The sequence below is a fragment of the Theobroma cacao genome, chromosome 8 (genome assembly GCF_000208745.1).
Source record: "Theobroma cacao cultivar B97-61/B2 chromosome 8, Criollo_cocoa_genome_V2, whole genome shotgun sequence".
Lineage (NCBI taxonomy): Eukaryota > Viridiplantae > Streptophyta > Magnoliopsida > Malvales > Malvaceae > Theobroma > Theobroma cacao.
The window spans coordinates 11,596,770-11,613,876 of NC_030857.1; the positions used below are offsets into that span (position 1 = coordinate 11,596,770).

Genomic DNA, 17,107 nt, shown 5'->3' on the forward strand with positions numbered 1-17,107 from the left:
AAAATTGATATTTAATTATAATTTATATTTATTGCCAACATGTTAGAAGCCTAATGAGTCACACATATTGACATGATTAAGATTAAATAAAGATAATCAATTACGTTGGACTCAATTGAAATAAAACAAAATAAAGTTGAAAACTTAATTAAGTTCACAAGGATTTAATTGAATAAAAATACAAATGTTGTATCTAGGACTACAACTTAGTTTTGCTATATAAATATGTTATGTTAGCTAACTAAAACTTTAAGCCTTCAACCACTTTTTAAAATCGTTTCATAAAAATAAGAAAAGAAAAATAGTTTTCTTTGTCTGATAGTGTCAAGCTTGACCTTATAAAATACTTGTCATGTCATGCATGTGATTGACAATATACTTGCATACTTGGAAAACCCCAAAAAATTGTCAAAAGTCAGTAGTGTACCTAGTGGTGCAACTAAATTGAATTAAGCCTCGAACTAAACCAAATAGAGATTTTAAGAAGAAATTGAGAATTTTAAAATCTCAGAATGATTTAAAATGGTGATTCGGAGTTCGAGGACCAATTTGAAGTCAAATTGGAATTTTCATGATCTAGGGGTAAAATGGTCATTTTTCCACTCGAGGTTAAGATGTTAATGTTGGAAGAAGTTTTTTATCAAGATTGACTATTTAGAACATAATTTGAGTTTGAGAAGTGAAAAATTTTAATTTCGACATTTTTTCGAGCATAGAGGTAAAATAGTCATTTTGCCACTCTAGGGGTAAAATTGTAATTTTACACTACCCAACACTTGTCCAGCACATGGATTTTACCCAATATTATCATGGATAATTGAGAAAATTTATATGGTGGAGAGAGATTTCTTAATGAATATGAATGACACATGGACCAATGGAATAGTGACATGTGTCAAATTCTCATCCATTTAATATTTTTCTTATAAATTAACATAAAATCAGCCTTTTTCTCTTCATATGGCATTCCAAAACAACAACAAAGGAAGAAAAGAAGAACAAAAACCCTAGGTGGAAAAATTCAAGGAAAAAGTGTGAAAATTCAAGGAAACAAGTGAAAAAATGTAAGATTTTTCAATTCTAGCTTGTGATCTACCTTTCCCATACATTCTTTAGCATTTTCCATGGTTGAATCACATGGTTTCATGATGGGTCTCTTGCTGGCCGGACATGGGGGGAGGAGTTTTGATGCTTGATTTGGTTAGATTTTAAGATATTTTAGTGTTTTTAGTTAGTTCATGATGTGTAGCATGAAAAACTAACAAGAAAAATTCATTTTCTCCTATCACCCATCATTGGCCGAATTCTCCATGTGGAATATTGGTGATGATTTTGATTTTATTTCAAGTGAATTGATGAGGAAATGATGAATTATGGTGAGAAAATTGAGTAGGAAAAATCATAGTGTTGATGCACTCACCATGGCCAAATTTTCCAAGAAAAAATGTGAAGATAATTTTGCTAAATTTTATGCTATTTGACTTGTGTTTGATGGTTTAGAGAATTGGAAGAAAAATGGAGTTAATTGGAGTTGAATTGGACATATTGGCCAATTAATCTAGTGATAGATCGAATTAGGCCAATACCATTTTATTTAGATACACAATTGAATTTGTGTAGAACACCATATTTGGACGATAATCCGAACAATTTGCATTCCATTTCATGCATCCATATAGTTTTATAACGATTTAGCACCAATGTGGTAAATTGCTTGATTTTGCATTATGTCTAGGTGGTGAATCCTCCAATAAAGACAAAGAAATTGTACTTGAGGATTGATAGTCGAAGTACTCTAAAAATTCGACTTTCGAAATAGTGAGTAACCTTATCATCATTTTAATTATCTAAAGTGGTCTTTTTATTCGATTTTGTGAATTTTATGGAAAATGAGTTTAAATGGTTAATTTTTAGGTTTTATAAACAAAATGTGTTTAAATGAAAAGATTTTATAAATTATCTTGAAATTGAATGATGGCTTTGAAAATAGAGTAACTGGAGATCACTTGATGTGTTGTAAATTTATGATTCTAATTTATGGCTTATGATAATGTGTTGGCATGACTGGCTGAAATTATGATTTGTGAACTGTATGAATTGTTCGGTTTTACATTTACAGGCTGGGTAGTATAATATTAGTCATGTCATGTTGTCAAAATTTTATTAAATGGTGAGTTTAGTTTGCTGCAGTGGGCGGGTTCTGTGGACCAGCCTATTAGAGGGGCACGGAATCTGGTTATATATGTACCTCGGTCGGAGAGGCGTGTAGAGTATCTCCTGAGGTATGGTTAGAGTTCACGTCACGCCGAACCACCTCGTGATGATGAACTCCGCTAACGCCAAAGAACGACTGTATTTTTTTCAAAATAAAAATATGATTTATGCGTACATGACTTTTTAACAGCCTTGGCAGACTCGGTTAAATGCCTCAGCCAAGGTATTCCCAAGAATTATTTTGGCAAGAGCCAAGCTTTTAAGATACTCATAAGCCATGTTGATTATTTAAATGAAATGAATATTTATGTTATGAAATACATATTGAGATGGAATATTTTAATCGTCTCAATTTACTCGACTTTAGATATTTTGGATGATGTTTGTTTACTCACTGGGATTATATAATCTCACCACCGTCCTTTCCACCCATTTCAGGCTCAGAATAGGCTGTAGATAGCTGATTCCATCAAGGCTACTATTGGATTTGCATCCTCCAAACTATAGGTTTACAGTCTCCCTTACTTTTGGTTATTCGGGGGCTCACTGATTATTATAAATTAAATTAAATACTCTGACTTACTGTATTACAATATGTATGAATTTATTTTTTTTTTTACACTGTAAAAATTATTTACGTATAACTCTAAAAATAGTGTTTAATAAGAAAATAGAATATTTTATTAAATATTTTTTTTATTATTATATTTAAATAATCATAATTTCATTTAAAATAAAGGTTTTAGATGTTTAAACTTATTTTTGATTATGAATTATGTGTTTTGTACTTACATACTACATTTTTAGTGGATTTCGAAATTTTCAGGGAAAAATGACCAAAATGCTCTTGTGAGACAGAAATTATTTTTTTATTATTTTAAGTTGGAAATAGTTTAAAATCTTTTAGAACATGATATTTAGCAACGGTTACTCACAGGGGGAATGAGAAACTGATATTAAAGCCTTGCGGGGTTCCGGTTGGTATTCCGGGTGATGAGTGTCTATCGGGACACCACGGCGATTGTCACGAGCTCGAGGGGAGTACCAGGTCGTGACAGATAGAAATAAGATTTGGCAAAAACTTTTGGTTTTTTCATTTTAAAAACAAAACTTGCTAGCACAAGTAAAGTCTTACCTTTGAGAAACTCGTATTCGGTCACTATGTGGATTACTATTAAAGGCCAAACACTTGAGTGACTAAAGATTTGACAAATACTAAAGGTGAAGAAGCAAAGATTTCGACTGTAGAATTTCAGACTATCTTATTCTCTTTTTAGGTTACTTGCTTCATTACAAGCGTTTTTCGATTTAATTGGCTCTTACTTACGATATTTAAAGCAAAATATATAAAATTTGAATCTATAAGTGTTCATAATTAATTTGAAAATTGTATAAAAAACACAAATATTGATCCTGAGAGTTTCGACTATTTCTTTGATTAGATGTATTTTGTTTTTTCACTGCGTTATATTTTTATTTCTTGATTATTTTCATGTTTGAACATAAGGCAATTAACTTGTTTAAATATAATTCCCCAAATTATTTATTAAAAAGAATATATCAACATTAGACATAGAAAAGTTTCTTCCTATCAGATTCGGTTAACATGATTATGGTATAAACGTAATTATTTAAGATTCAATAATAAATGCCTATATCTACTATTCAAAAATTGTTAACCTTACGTGGTAGTATAAAAATAGTAAAAATTAAAAAAAAAAGAAATAATAGATACACGTGTTCCCAATTAATTAAATTCTAAATATGTGTATCACACATATTTTTTTCTCTTCCCACATTTGTTTGTCACCTACCAACATTTAAATTTATAAGAGGATGAAAAAGAGACAAAAGGAAAATATACATGGGAAATTTTACGTGTAATTTATTTTTGCATTCGTAGAAAATTTATAAGTTGAAAGAGAACAAAAAGGCCAACACTCAATTTAAAAATAATAATAATAATAATAACCATTTGGTTAGGGTTTGAATTTGTTGTCAATTTTTTCAGTTTTATTATCTGCATTTTATACTTGTTAATGAAAATTTGGTAAATAGTTGAAAAACAATAATAATTAATTTTAAATCAACAAAATTGTTATTATGTAGTTTAATTATAATATAATTGCTTGTATAAATATAAAAATCATAAATTTTATTTGATAAAGCCATGTTTTTTAATTTTTTTATATTCAAGTATACTTTTCGCATACAAAAGAGTAAATTTACCTCTTGATTAACTAATCTGAAATATAATAATACGAAACATATGTACAATCTTTTGCACTTGGCTGATGTTTCTTTTTTTTTAAAAAAAAATTTATCTCATATACTAAATACGAAAAGTGCAAAATACATATTCTTTCATCTCTCTATTTTTTGGTTCCCCCCATTGTTTTTAATTTTTTAATAAATTTATTTATTTTAGGCATTGTTCTTAAAAAACTACTCTTAAATTAAAATAAAATATTATTTGTTTATTGCATTCAATCAATTTTTTATAATTTTATTTTGAATCAAATAAACTCTTATAATTAATAGTTAATTAACTGTCGTTTGTCAATACATAATTTTGCATTTTATAACAAATAGTGTTGATTTGATATATTGAAATGTTGTATTAAATGATGATATGAAATAATAAAATAATTATGCGATATTTTTCACTTTTCACATAAACGTAAAATTACAAATAACGTTTTGATTATTAATAGTTAATATGAATTCATTTGAGCAAAAAACAATATAAAAATTTGATTCAACCTAATAATAAAAACTTATTTAAATTTTTTATAATTAATGTAAAATCTTTTTGAAAATTATGTTTTTATGAAATTCCCACGCTACCAAAAAGAAATATTTATTTTACCATCTCTGCTACAATTGAACGATTCCGATTCGCTTACTTTGATTGAGTGAAAAAGACACGCCAAAAAGCACGTGAAAATTGTTGGAAAGCACCAGTCAAAACACACAACATCGAAAAAGGCCTTAAAAAAATTAGAAAAAAGTCAGAAGACACGTGTCTTTCTGATAATTCCGCCACGTCACATACGACCTCTCTGAAATTCTCTCTTTTTGTACTTTATGCTTCTCCTTCTTAGAAGTACGCTAAAACACACACCAAGAAGCAAAAGCGAAACGACATAAAAAGACAAAGCAGTGGACCCTCACTTCCATAGAATGCCACGTCATCGCCCATACATGCAAAGGCACCGTTCGCTCACAATAAAATGCTCTGTCTCGTCTGCCTCTCTTCTCCCTCTTCCATCTCTGTACTCCCAAGACCCAAAAAAAATCCAAAATCTAAAAAAATAAAAAAAAAGCCATTAATAATATTAAGTTTCCATTTATAGATTACTTGAGAGAACCCAAAAAAAAAAAACCATAGTATTTATATTTATTTATTAACTTCGATTCTGCTGTCTTTCTGTTTCCAAAATTTAAAGTAAATTTTGGAATTTTCCTTTGCTGAGAGAGAGAGAGACAAAGATGGCGACGACCACAGCAGCGATGGCGGCGGTAACGGTACCGATGGGGAGTGTAGCTGCGGGAAGTGGTTTTATGAATGTGTCGCTTTACGTAGGGGATCTAGAGCAGAACGTGGTTGAAGGGCAATTGTATGATCTGTTTAGCCAAGTCGGAACGGTGGCTTCCCTTAAGGTTTGTCGTGATCAGAATAAGCGATCTTCTCTTGGTTACGCTTATGTCAATTACAGCAATCACCAAGAAGGTAAAGAGATTTAAACAGACAGATAATCTTTTACTATTTTCTCTCTCTTTGGTTTTTTGTTTTCTGGATGATCGGGGTTATTGTCATTGGTTTTTATTTGATTTATTATGTTTTTAATGGATAGTGGATAGTCGCAAGTATTGTTGTGGTTAATTTTGAGTTGTTTGGTTTTTGTTGTTCTTATTGTTATTTTTAGGAGTTGATCAGTTGCCCTGTTGTTTTGAATTTTGTGGATAGAATTAGACTCTGAATGCTGATTTTGGTTTTACTTGTTAATGTGATTGCTGATAATTCATGAATGATAATAGGAAATTCTAGTGTTCCCAGAAAAAAAAAAAGAAAAGCGAGTGAGAAATTGTACTTTTCCTGGAAAAAATAAATAATAGATGTTTTTTTTTTTTGTTGCTAATGAGTTGAAGATCAGTGCTTGTGATTGTTGTGCTTGTCTCTAAGATTCATATAGATGGATGCCTTGAAGTGGAGAACAAAATCGTTTTTTTTTCTTTGAAGTTGTAGTTACTTCTGCCTTAGCCATTGCTTTCTGGGTTTTGAATTTTTTAATTAGGAAGTATCAAACTTCATATTCAATTTAGTCTTGACTGCGTTCACTGTGTTTTAAACTACAGCTGCTCATGCTAAGGAGATTTTCAACTTCACCCTTATCAATGGGAAACCTATCAGGATTATGTTTTCTCAACGCGATCCTCGCATTCGGAAGACTGGATATGCCAATGTTTTTATCAAGAACCTGGACCCAGCTATTGATAACAAGGCATTGTTCGACACTTTTGCTGCCTTTGGGACTGTACTTTCTAGCAAGGTGGCTACTGATAACAATGGGCAATCAAAAGGGTTTGGATATGTGCAGTTTGAAACTGAGGAAGCCGCACAGAATGCAATCAAAAGGTTAAATGGTATGCTGATAAATGATAAACAAGTTTATGTTGGACAACATGTTCGACGCCAAGAACGTGTGCCACCCAATGCGTCACCAAAGTTCAATAATGTTTATGTTAAAAATTTGTCTGAAACAATAACACACGAGGACCTTAAGAAAGTTTTTGGAGCTTGTGGTACCATTACCAGTGCAGTTGTCATGAAGGACCAGAATGGGAAGTCCAGATGTTTCGGTTTTGTAAACTTTCAGAGCCCAGATGCAGCTGCTGCCGCTGTTGAGAAGTTTAATGGAACCAAAAATGATGACAAGATGTGGTATGTGGGAAGGGCTCAGAGGAAAGCAGAAAGGGAGGCAGAGTTGAAAGCCAGATTTGAGCAGGAGAGAATTAGTAGATATGAAAAACTACAAGCTGCAAATTTATATCTGAAAAATCTTGATGATAGCATTGATATTGAAAAACTGAAGGAACTATTTTCTGAGTTTGGAACTATTACCTCATGCAAGGTAGGGCTTTGTAGTTGGGTAGTCTTTTACTTCCTTCCTAATGTTTTCATTAAATTTTAGTTTCTTTTCTCTTTCTTTTCCTTTAATGTTGAGTATAATAATTGTTGGAATTTTTTTTCTCAAACTATTGTTTAAGATTATGCTTAATCCACAAGGAGTGAGCCAGGGCTCTGGATTTGTTGCCTTTTCTACACCTGAAGAAGCTTCAAAAGCAGTAAGTTTTATAATTGTTTTATCCATAACATATATGCAGATCTGTTGGAGTTATTTTAAGTCTCCTGCATTCCTTTTTCCTTTCTCCAGTTGATTGGAATGAATGGGAAGATGATCGGAAAGAAGCCTTTGTATGTTGCTGTGGCACAACGCAAAGAAGAAAGGAAAGCTCGATTACAGGTGATCTATTTCATGTTTTTCTCTATTGCACAGGAACTTTTGAGACATGTTTTCTTTGTTTTAGGTGTCCAACTTATTTGTGGACAAAGGTACTCAAATATACTAGTCAAGCATTGTTCAAGTCAATAGCAATTATCTTATCTTGATGATATGCTTACTGCAGAAACATTTTCTATTATTTTCCCTTATGTTAGCACTTAGGTTATGGGCTTATAAAACAGTAAAATCTGTAAGGCCACAACACAACAAAGTGTGCTACCTTTGAGACTTGCAAATTCCAAATGTATATGGAGTGTATAGATGGTTGAACTTTATGATCTAGGTGTAGCATCTTGAACAGGGTTTTCTGTTAAATCTATATTATAACATTTTTTCTATAGCGTGTTTCTGGATTAGCATCTTCCAAGGTTTGCATGGTATGCCTGAAATCAAGTGCTTCTCTCCCCTGTTTTTTATGTGCCCCTTCTCCTTTGGCTTGTCAGAGTAGGGATGAGTTAGATTGAAGTCTAAATTCCTGTTGTTTGCAGTGTAATTACTTTCAATATTAATCTCAATATGTTTCCTGCCTAAACAATTTTTGTTTCCAGGCATATTTTGCTCAACTTCATACACATGGTGCAATGTCGCCTTTGGGGTCAGGGATTCCTGGATTTCATCCCGCTGCACATAGGCTTGGTCCTCAGCAATTATATTATGGTCAAGGTGGTCCGGGTCTAATACACCCCCAGTCTGCAAGATATGGTTTCCAACAACAGCTCTTGCCAGGAATACGTCCTAGTGTCACCCAAAATTATATTATGCCATACAACCTTCAAGGACAAGGACAATCAGGTCAGAGGATGGGTGTTCGTCGAGGTGGAAACTCTCAACAGGTGCAGCAGAAACAGGTAGCACTTTTTTCCCATTCTAGTCCTTTTACAAGGCAGATAGTATAATTATGATATTAAATAACTTATTGTTACTTAGCATTTACATTTTATGTTGAATAATTCTTGAATTGTCAAGCCTTGCATTTCAAAAGAGTTTACATGATACTGATTTCAAAGTATTATTAATAAACTGATGTACTGTATAATGGAGTTTGTTTTGAAACTCAACTAATTTTTGCTTTGTTTGTTCGTTGATTCCTTGATATTTTTTCCAATAATGCTTTGCTTCACCATCCTCTAGCTATTGTGGTTATGTAAAACAGATGGGAACTAAAATACTGTTTGTGGGAAACTTGCTGTTTGAAATAACATAATCTATTTGTTATTTAGACTGTCAACCTTTGATACCTATATTTATACATTTTTCAGATGCTGCAACGTAATACCAATCAAGGATTTAGATACATGGGTAATGCAAGAGACATTGTGGACCCATCTACAGTTACCCAAAGCATTGTAGGTCCTGTCATGCAATTGCCATTGGAGGTTTCAAGGATGCCCGTAAACCCTATTGATCTTCAACAACCTAACCCAGTGCCCATATCAACACTCATATCTGATTTAGCTTCTGCTTCCCCAAAAAAACGTGATGAGGCATGTAGTATCCCTCCTATTATGATGATTGCGCAATCAGACAATCTTGAATTGAGTGATCTTGCAGTTTAATCGTCTGTTACAGTTTGCTAATATGCAGTTCTTTTTCTTCATTTGTCGTTTGTCTTACTTTTAATATATGTAAAATTGTAGATGTTGGGAGAACAACTTTATCCCCTGGTTCAGCGTTTTGAGCCTGAACATGCGGGCAAGGTGACTGGGATGTTGCTGGAGATGGACCAAACAGAGGTTCTTCATCTGCTCGAGTCTCCAGATGCTTTGAAGGAGAAGGTGGCTAAGGCAATGGCTGTCCTTCAGGATTCTGCAGCAGGAGAGTCTGGTGTCAGGAAGGAGTCGGGGGTTATTGGAGCTGACTGAATGAATATCAGTAGGGAGTTGGGGTCTTTGAACTGACTAAATGAAGTTCACCTATTTTTAATTGGTAAATATATTACTTTGCAGGTGCTATTGTCAGCCGCTTTCTAGAGGGCCCAATGAGTTTGCCTTGACTGGGTTTTCTTGGGAACTAATTTTTTTAAGGAACTGATTTCTTTTCTTTGGTTGGTAAACTTTCTAGGCTTTTGAGATGTTTGAAGACTTGGAATTTTTGCTACTCTTTATTGTCGACCATTATCTTCATTGATTGACTGGTTCTAGTACTATTTGATTTGGGAGTTTTTTTTAACTTATTGTTTTTCCTTTGAGGTGGTGGCATATACTTATATTAGGCTTTTGGTTGACTATACTGCAGCATTTCTCCGTACTTATGGCATATGCTGTATTGTAGGAAAGCCCAACATCCATCATCCATGGCTCTAGCAAGGGGCAGAAGCTAGATTCTGTTTCCATCTAATTAATTTACGGATTCTTGCTATCAGTCATGTAGTAATATGTAATAGGCTTTGTTCGATTTAAGTTTACTGTTGTATTTTGCTAGTTGCTTCCTGCAACCAAATATTTTCGCTAGTAGCAGAAAATCAATTATTAGTTTTGATCATTTTCTATATGGAAAAAGAAAAAAAGTTATTTTGGATTGATCAAATGTTGGAAATTATCAGAACTAACTTTATTATCTATAAAACTTTTAATAAAATTATGCGCCATATGAGTCAAAATCAGCAGTTCAAATCAAAATAGAGAAGCAAATTTTTGCTTCTTGTTTTTTTTTTTTTTTAAGTTGTTGTTCATTCCATAACAGAAGATACTAAAGGTTGACCTTGGGAGAAGTACAATCATGATTAAAGTCTGTTACTCACCTATTTGGGGATAACAGCCTTTAATCACAATAAAGCTAATCACTAAAGGAACATCCAGGCAGATCACATTATATCTGTCAAAATGGGTTTGGCCCATTGGGTTAACTCATTTTTCATTTAATATGGGATGGACTGGATCATGAAAATTTAAGCCCATATTTAAACCGGGTTTAGATGGGCCAACTTACCAAATCAGTGGATTGGGATGGGTCAGCCCTATGGGCTAAAAAAATTAATAATTTTAATTAATTTAATAATTTTATATATTTAATTATATTAAATTAATAATTTAATTACCAATAATATTATTTATTTTATATATTTTAATGTGTTTAATCTTTACTTATCAAATTAATAATTTTAATTTATGAATTAAATCATACAATAATTTTATTCACAGAAATTTATTAACTAAAATTATAAAAATAATTTTTTTTTTGAAAAAAAAGAAATGAGCTGGCCTAACCCAGCCCATGGGCTAGCAAGGGATGGGTTGGGTTAAGGATTTCACAGCCCATATAAAAAATGGGCTTGCTCGGCCTGACCCATATTTTTTCAGCCCACAAGGGCTAGGACCGGGTTGGCCCATATTGACAGGTCTAGATCACATACACACAAACCAGCAGAACCTTCCTCAGAAAAAAAAAAAAACAAAGTCCATCCTGTACCTTTCCAAAGGAAAACCCAAGCAACTCCCACCACCCTCAAAAACTACTAGGTGGACAGGAACAAAAACTGTACACAGTAATCCATAACAACAACTCCTTAACGACCTAACAGGATAATGGGGTAGCCACACAAAACAAGCTTACCCCTTAGCCTACCTCATTCCCTAGGTGGCTGCAACAAAAAAGAACCCCTGGGCTGAAGCATAGACAAATTGTGGGATCCCTTCAAAGGGAAAGCCACCAGCATCTTCTATACATATACAGACCATATCCACCACTGACCCTCAATTACAAAAAGCAGAAGCATCAGTGTCACCCTATCCTTTCCATTGCCAGAAGCGAATCTTCAATCATCCTCTCAGAAGAACACAAGAACTTAGCCACAGAACTTCCCCGACATTCACCACAATCTAAAAAACTTTGAACCCTCATAGTAACTATCAAGAAATACCAGACTCAACCGGAAAACCAACCAAGAAACGGCCTCAGACACCAGAAATTAATCATAGACATTCAACAAATCAACCTGATGCTGCACACCTCCCTTAGCTAAACTATCAGCTAGTTGATTGGTTTCTCTGTAAATGTGTTTGATATCCCATTTCCTTACCTCCTTCTTCAACTTTTCAATGTGCAAAATCCACTTCTTAAGCCTCCAGTGAGCTTCAGAAGGGTTGTTAGTCCATTTGACAACATTTTTTGAGTCGCTTTCGATAATCAAAGAATGTGTGGCTACCCATTTTGACCTTGCGAAAGTTAAAAAAGCCTTTTTAATCGCTTTAACTTCAGCTGCACTAGCATTATCCACTCCTATCGCTTTTGAGAAAACGATTTTGATGTTTCCTTCATCGTCTCTCATGATGCCTCCAATCCCTACCTCCCCCCGACAACCTTGAGCTACCTCATCCACGTTGTATTTCATCTCCCCTTTGTGTGGTTTACTCCACTCTTTCGCAGTTCTGGTTCTCTCCTTTTTTTTAACCACTGCACCCTCAGCTAAAAATCTATAAGTATCTAAAACCACACTATACTCAAGAGGCCACTTAGCTTGAGCCCACATGGCAACTCTAATTTTAACAAGATCAAAAACCTGATCAACATTCCAAGTGACTCCTTTGAAGATCGTATCATTTCTATACAGCCATACATACCACAAAATAGCAAAAAAAGCCATGCACCAGATTTTGACCTCTCTTTTCCCTTCAAAACCAGCATTCCAAGTATTAAATGAGTTAATTAAATCCTTTGGGATAACCCAGGTGACCCCTTATTCTCTGCACCATCTCATCCACACATACCAGACCTCAAGACAGTAGAGAAACAAGTGTCTTACCGATTCAGGTTCACTCTTGCAGAGCCACACACCGCTCCTGCCTGGTCCATTAAGTTCCTTTTCACCAGCTCTTGCTTAACCGCGACCCTCTCGTGCATCACCTACCAACAAAAGATCTCAATACGATGAGGCACTAGGTTTTTCCAAATATTTCTCCATGTCCTATCCTCCAAACAACCCTTTTGGAGAACCTATTTACAGAAAGATCTGGCACTGTAAGCCCCTGTAGCTGATCCTTTCCATGCCACAGTATCTCTAAGATCCCTACACAGGTGGAACTCCTTAATGGTAGCTTTGAGCTATTTCCATTGTAGTTCTTCCTACCCGAGATGCCTCCTTCTTAGTTCCACATCCCATGACCATCTATTGTAGACCCAAGTTCCAAACTCACCAACACGACCTTCCTTATTTTTAGCAAGGGCGTACATCCTTGGGAAAATATCTTTCAACACTCCCCTCTCCACCCAGCTATCAATCCAAAAGCGTATATTCTTCCATCACCAATCACCATCTATAAGTTGGATTTTATCTGTAAAAAATAGTCATTAAAGGGAAATAAGGGTTTAAGGATGTTAGATCACACTCGAGAAGTTTTCCTATTATTGCTTGGCTCAGGCAGTAAATTAGAAAGGTTCCCACCTACTTTGTCCACGATCACCTCTCTCCACAAACTATTCCTTTCACTTCCAAACCTCCAGGTCCACTTATTCAATAAGGCTCTGTTCTTTAATTCAAGACTAATGATACCCAGACCCCTATTTTCCTTATAGTTATGAACCTTTTCCCACCCCAGAAGGTGCAACTTACGTTTCTCCTCTGTACCTTCCCACAGAAATCTCCTCTCAATTTTCTCTAACTCTTTCACCACCCCTTTGGGAATTTAAGATAAGGACATGAAGAAGATGGGAAGGCTAGCTAAAACTGACCTTAGTTAGGTAACCCTACCTCTAATGGACAACACTTTTGATTTCCAGCCAGCTAAACGTGCCTCGAAGTTTTCAATAACAGGCTTCCAAATACTCACTGAGTGTTGGTTAGCTCTCAATGGAAGTCCTAAATAAGTCGTTGGCAAATCACCCGCTTGACAAGCAATATTATTGGCTCCCCTCACTATCACCTACTCCTCCAACCCGACCCCCATTAGACAGCTCTTGTGGAAATTGATTTTCAGCCCTAACACTACTTGTAAACACCTAAGCACTCTTTTAACATTTCAAAGGTTCTCCATCTCCAGTCGATATAAAATCATAGTATCATCTGCAAATTGGAGGTGTGAAATAGTCAATCCATTACTCCCAATTAGGATGCCCTAGCATAACCCAATCTCCTCTACCTTACTCATCATCATACTAAAGGCTTCAACAACTATGTTGAAGAGGAACGGGGATAACGGACATCCCTGACGTAACCCACGTCTCATTTTGAAAGGCTCTGTGGGCACCCAATTGACGAGAACAGACACTTTAGCATTCGAAATGCATCCCCCTATCCATCTTCTCCATCTCTCCCCAAACCCCATGTTAGTCATCATAAAGTTGAGGAATCTCCAATCAACACTGTCATAGGCCTTTTCGAAGTCGACTTTAAGAAGAAACCCCCCCTTATTACCCTTTTTAAGTGAGTCAATAACCTCGTTTGCAATGAGCGCACAATCAATAAGTTGTCTCTCTTTCACAAAAGCAAATTGTCGTCCTCCAATCACTTCACCAATGAGCCTTTTTAGCATATTAGCCAAAAGTTTTGCAACAATCTTGTACATGCTTCCAACAAGACTTATAGGTCTGTACTCTTTGATCTCACATGGATTAGCAACTTTCGGCACTAAGGTGATGAAAGAGTGATTCACTTCCTCTTCAAGGTTTCCTGTTTCATAGAAATTTCTCATGCAACTCATGACATCCTCCTTAACGACCTCCCATTGATTTTTGAAGAAATTGAGATTAAAACCGTCAGGCCCCGGGGCTTTATTCCCATCACAATTACATATAATATCCTAAACTTCAGCCTCCAAAAACTCCCTTTCAAGCATCACTGCTGAAACCTCACTTATCTTTCTAAATTGGCAATTGAACCTTCTTAGAGGTAAGACTTTTCTGACCTTGTAAAATTCTTCGTAGTATTTCGCAATTGAGTATCTGATACACTCTGGATTAGTGATCATCTCACTTCCCACTTTCATTTGATGGATCATGTTACTTCTCCTCCTTGCTGTGGCCATAGCATAGAAGAATTTCGTATTTCGATCCCCATCAGTGGTCCATTTAATTCTCAATTTTTGCTACCATTCCCTTTCCTCAACTTTGTAGCATCCCCATAATTCAACTTTTGTTCTAATTACTTCTTCCCTAGTATCTTTATTCGTCCCATCAACTTCCAGTAGCTTATTAAGGCCTTGGAGTTTAGATTCTAGCATCATTATTCTGTCTTGAGAGTTACCAATCACTCTGCTCTGCCAATCCTTCAAAACTGGTTTCAACCCCTTCAATTTGAGCCATATACCACCTCCCCCTATTCTCCCGTTATTAGATCCTTTCCAATACTCTTCAACTACCTTGTGAAAGCTTTCGTTGTCCAACCAGTGAGTGAAGGTTTAAGGCCACCTTGAACCCTACCTGGCCCAAGCATAATAGCATTATGATCCGAGATTGATTTGGGAAGACACCTTTGCACCATATTAGGTTCCATGGCAAGCAAAATTGCATTAATTAGGAATCGATCCAATCTGCCAAAAGCTAGTTCCTCTCTGTTATTGCTCCAAGTGACGTTACTTCCAACAAGTGGGATGTCAACTAACCCAATCTCATTAATAAATTCATTAAATCTTGAAGCAGCCCTTGAATAGTGCCCCCTACCAATTCTTTCCTCATCTGATCTCACAATATTGAAATCAGCCCCCACCACCCATTTAGCCCCTAACCTCTCAATAATTTGCTTTATTGCATTGAACACCTCTCTTTTTTCTCCTTCATTGTTTGGCACGTAAATGTTGCCAAACCTACACTTACTATTAGAATCCTTTGTTGTTCTCACAAGCAAAATGAAGTTTTTATGGAAAAAGCACTCCACCAGATTAAAGAAGTTAGCCTACCACATACATAATAAACCCCCTGACCTCGCTTCAGACTTAACAGCTCTACCTTCAATTTTCTCCCTCTGCCACAATTTTTCATACAAACCTTCATATGGTTTCTGAATTTTTGTTTCTTGAATAAATACAAGATTTGGCTTGTGCCTCCTTATAATTCGCCTCAATGCCTTCTTTTTCTCTCTCCTGCAGATCCCTATTAAGTTCCAAGACAAAATAATCATGGTGACGAAAATAAAAACTCACCTCTACACAAGGCCCTCCAGCACTTTACCACATGGGTCATCTACCATCCTCTGCTCCAAGCTCTTTGAATATCTTTACCGTTTCCTCATTCCCTTCCCAAAACTCCAATCCCAACCTATTGCTGACATCCATTGTTGCTAAAGCTTCCCTCCATAATGCCTTATTTCTCCTGGCTGTGCTTGTATCAGAATCTGAGCATGACTTTCTCTTGTTCCCTGCTATTACACTTGCAGATTCTCCTCTATCTTCTCTCCTTGTTACCTTCCCCACCTTTTTTTTCTTGTTCATATCCCTCATTACCGCTCCTAAAATGTGATTCCATCTCTTTGCCTTTAAGTTGCCTTTATATTTTTCTTGCCTTTTTTGACCCATCACTGAGCCCAAGCCCTTGTTTCTCCTTTCACCATTAGTTCGGACTTCCCTATATCCTTTCTAGTCCCTTCTTGTTTGCCTGCTCTCTACCTCTTCATCCTCTCTTGAAGTTTGCTCCTCTACAGAAGGTTCATTCCATAGAAATTTTCGGACCTTCACCTTCCTTATGGCACTTCTGCTTTTTTTCAACTTAATAATAGGCACATCAGCTGAGATAGATAACCCAGGATCTTTAAATCTTTGACTTGAACCCCTCTTTTCCATTTCTACCATACTGCTTTCTTTGTTGTTTCTTCTTTTCCCTTGCACATCCTTAATAGAATCTTTCAAATTTTTTGCTTCCTGTTAATAGTCTTGGGAGTGCTATGTTTGAACAAATGGATAGACGACGGGAAAATGAGACCATTACTTTTGTGGAATGGGGAAGGAGAGTAGTAGTGTTACCACACAAAATCACTAATAACATGTTTGGTTGGGGGAATAGTTAAATTCCCTCAAAAATTTCCCCACATGTTTATTATGTTTATGGAAGAAGGAGGAATGACTATTCCTCAAAATCAGCTAAAATTTTGGAATAACTAATACCATATCTCCCCATGGTATTAGTTATTCCATGCCCATGGAAATAGAATTCAAAATATTTTGGACTAAAATGTCTTTACATTTTTTAAAAAATTACAAATCTAAACTTAAAAAATTATTATTTTTATTAAAAAATTAATATTTTGACTATAATAATATTAAATTATAAATAAAATATAAATTTTAAAATATTAATTTTAAAATTTTTAAGTGAAAATATAAATTAGAAATAAAAAATTAAAAAATTATACTAATACTTAATAATATATTATTAAATTATTAAATTATTTAAAAAAATTT

General features: G+C 34.9%; 1 protein-coding gene and 1 long non-coding RNA gene across 2 annotated transcripts; both read left to right on the forward strand.

Annotated features, from left to right (window-relative positions):
• LOC108663057 lies at nt 1,026-2,219 on the forward strand. The gene is made up of 3 exons (XR_001928944.1): nt 1,026-1,064; nt 1,736-1,818; nt 2,181-2,219. It is a non-coding gene; the product is annotated as an uncharacterized LOC108663057 (long non-coding RNA).
• Nucleotides 5,525-10,221, forward strand: LOC18592744 (polyadenylate-binding protein 3). The gene is made up of 7 exons (XM_018125575.1): nt 5,525-5,947; nt 6,574-7,349; nt 7,486-7,563; nt 7,653-7,742; nt 8,330-8,629; nt 9,041-9,265; nt 9,419-10,221. The coding sequence occupies exons 1-7, from the start codon at nt 5,707-5,709 to the stop codon at nt 9,641-9,643; spliced, it is 1,935 nt and encodes a 644-aa protein (XP_017981064.1). The 5' UTR covers nt 5,525-5,706; the 3' UTR covers nt 9,644-10,221.

What these genes read in the sequence shown, in the direction of transcription:
- LOC18592744 (XM_018125575.1), top strand. Translation starts at nt 5,707, where the DNA reads ATGGCGACGACCACAGCAGCGATGGCGGCGGTAACGGTACCGATGGGG. An exon ending in CTGAAGAAGCTTCAAAAGCA is followed by an intron (nt 7,564 to 7,652) that starts GTAAGTTTTATA and finishes TCCTTTCTCCAG; the next exon opens with TTGATTGGAATGAATGGGAA. An exon ending in CCCCAAAAAAACGTGATGAG is followed by an intron (nt 9,266 to 9,418) that starts GCATGTAGTATC and finishes GTAAAATTGTAG; the next exon opens with ATGTTGGGAGAACAACTTTA.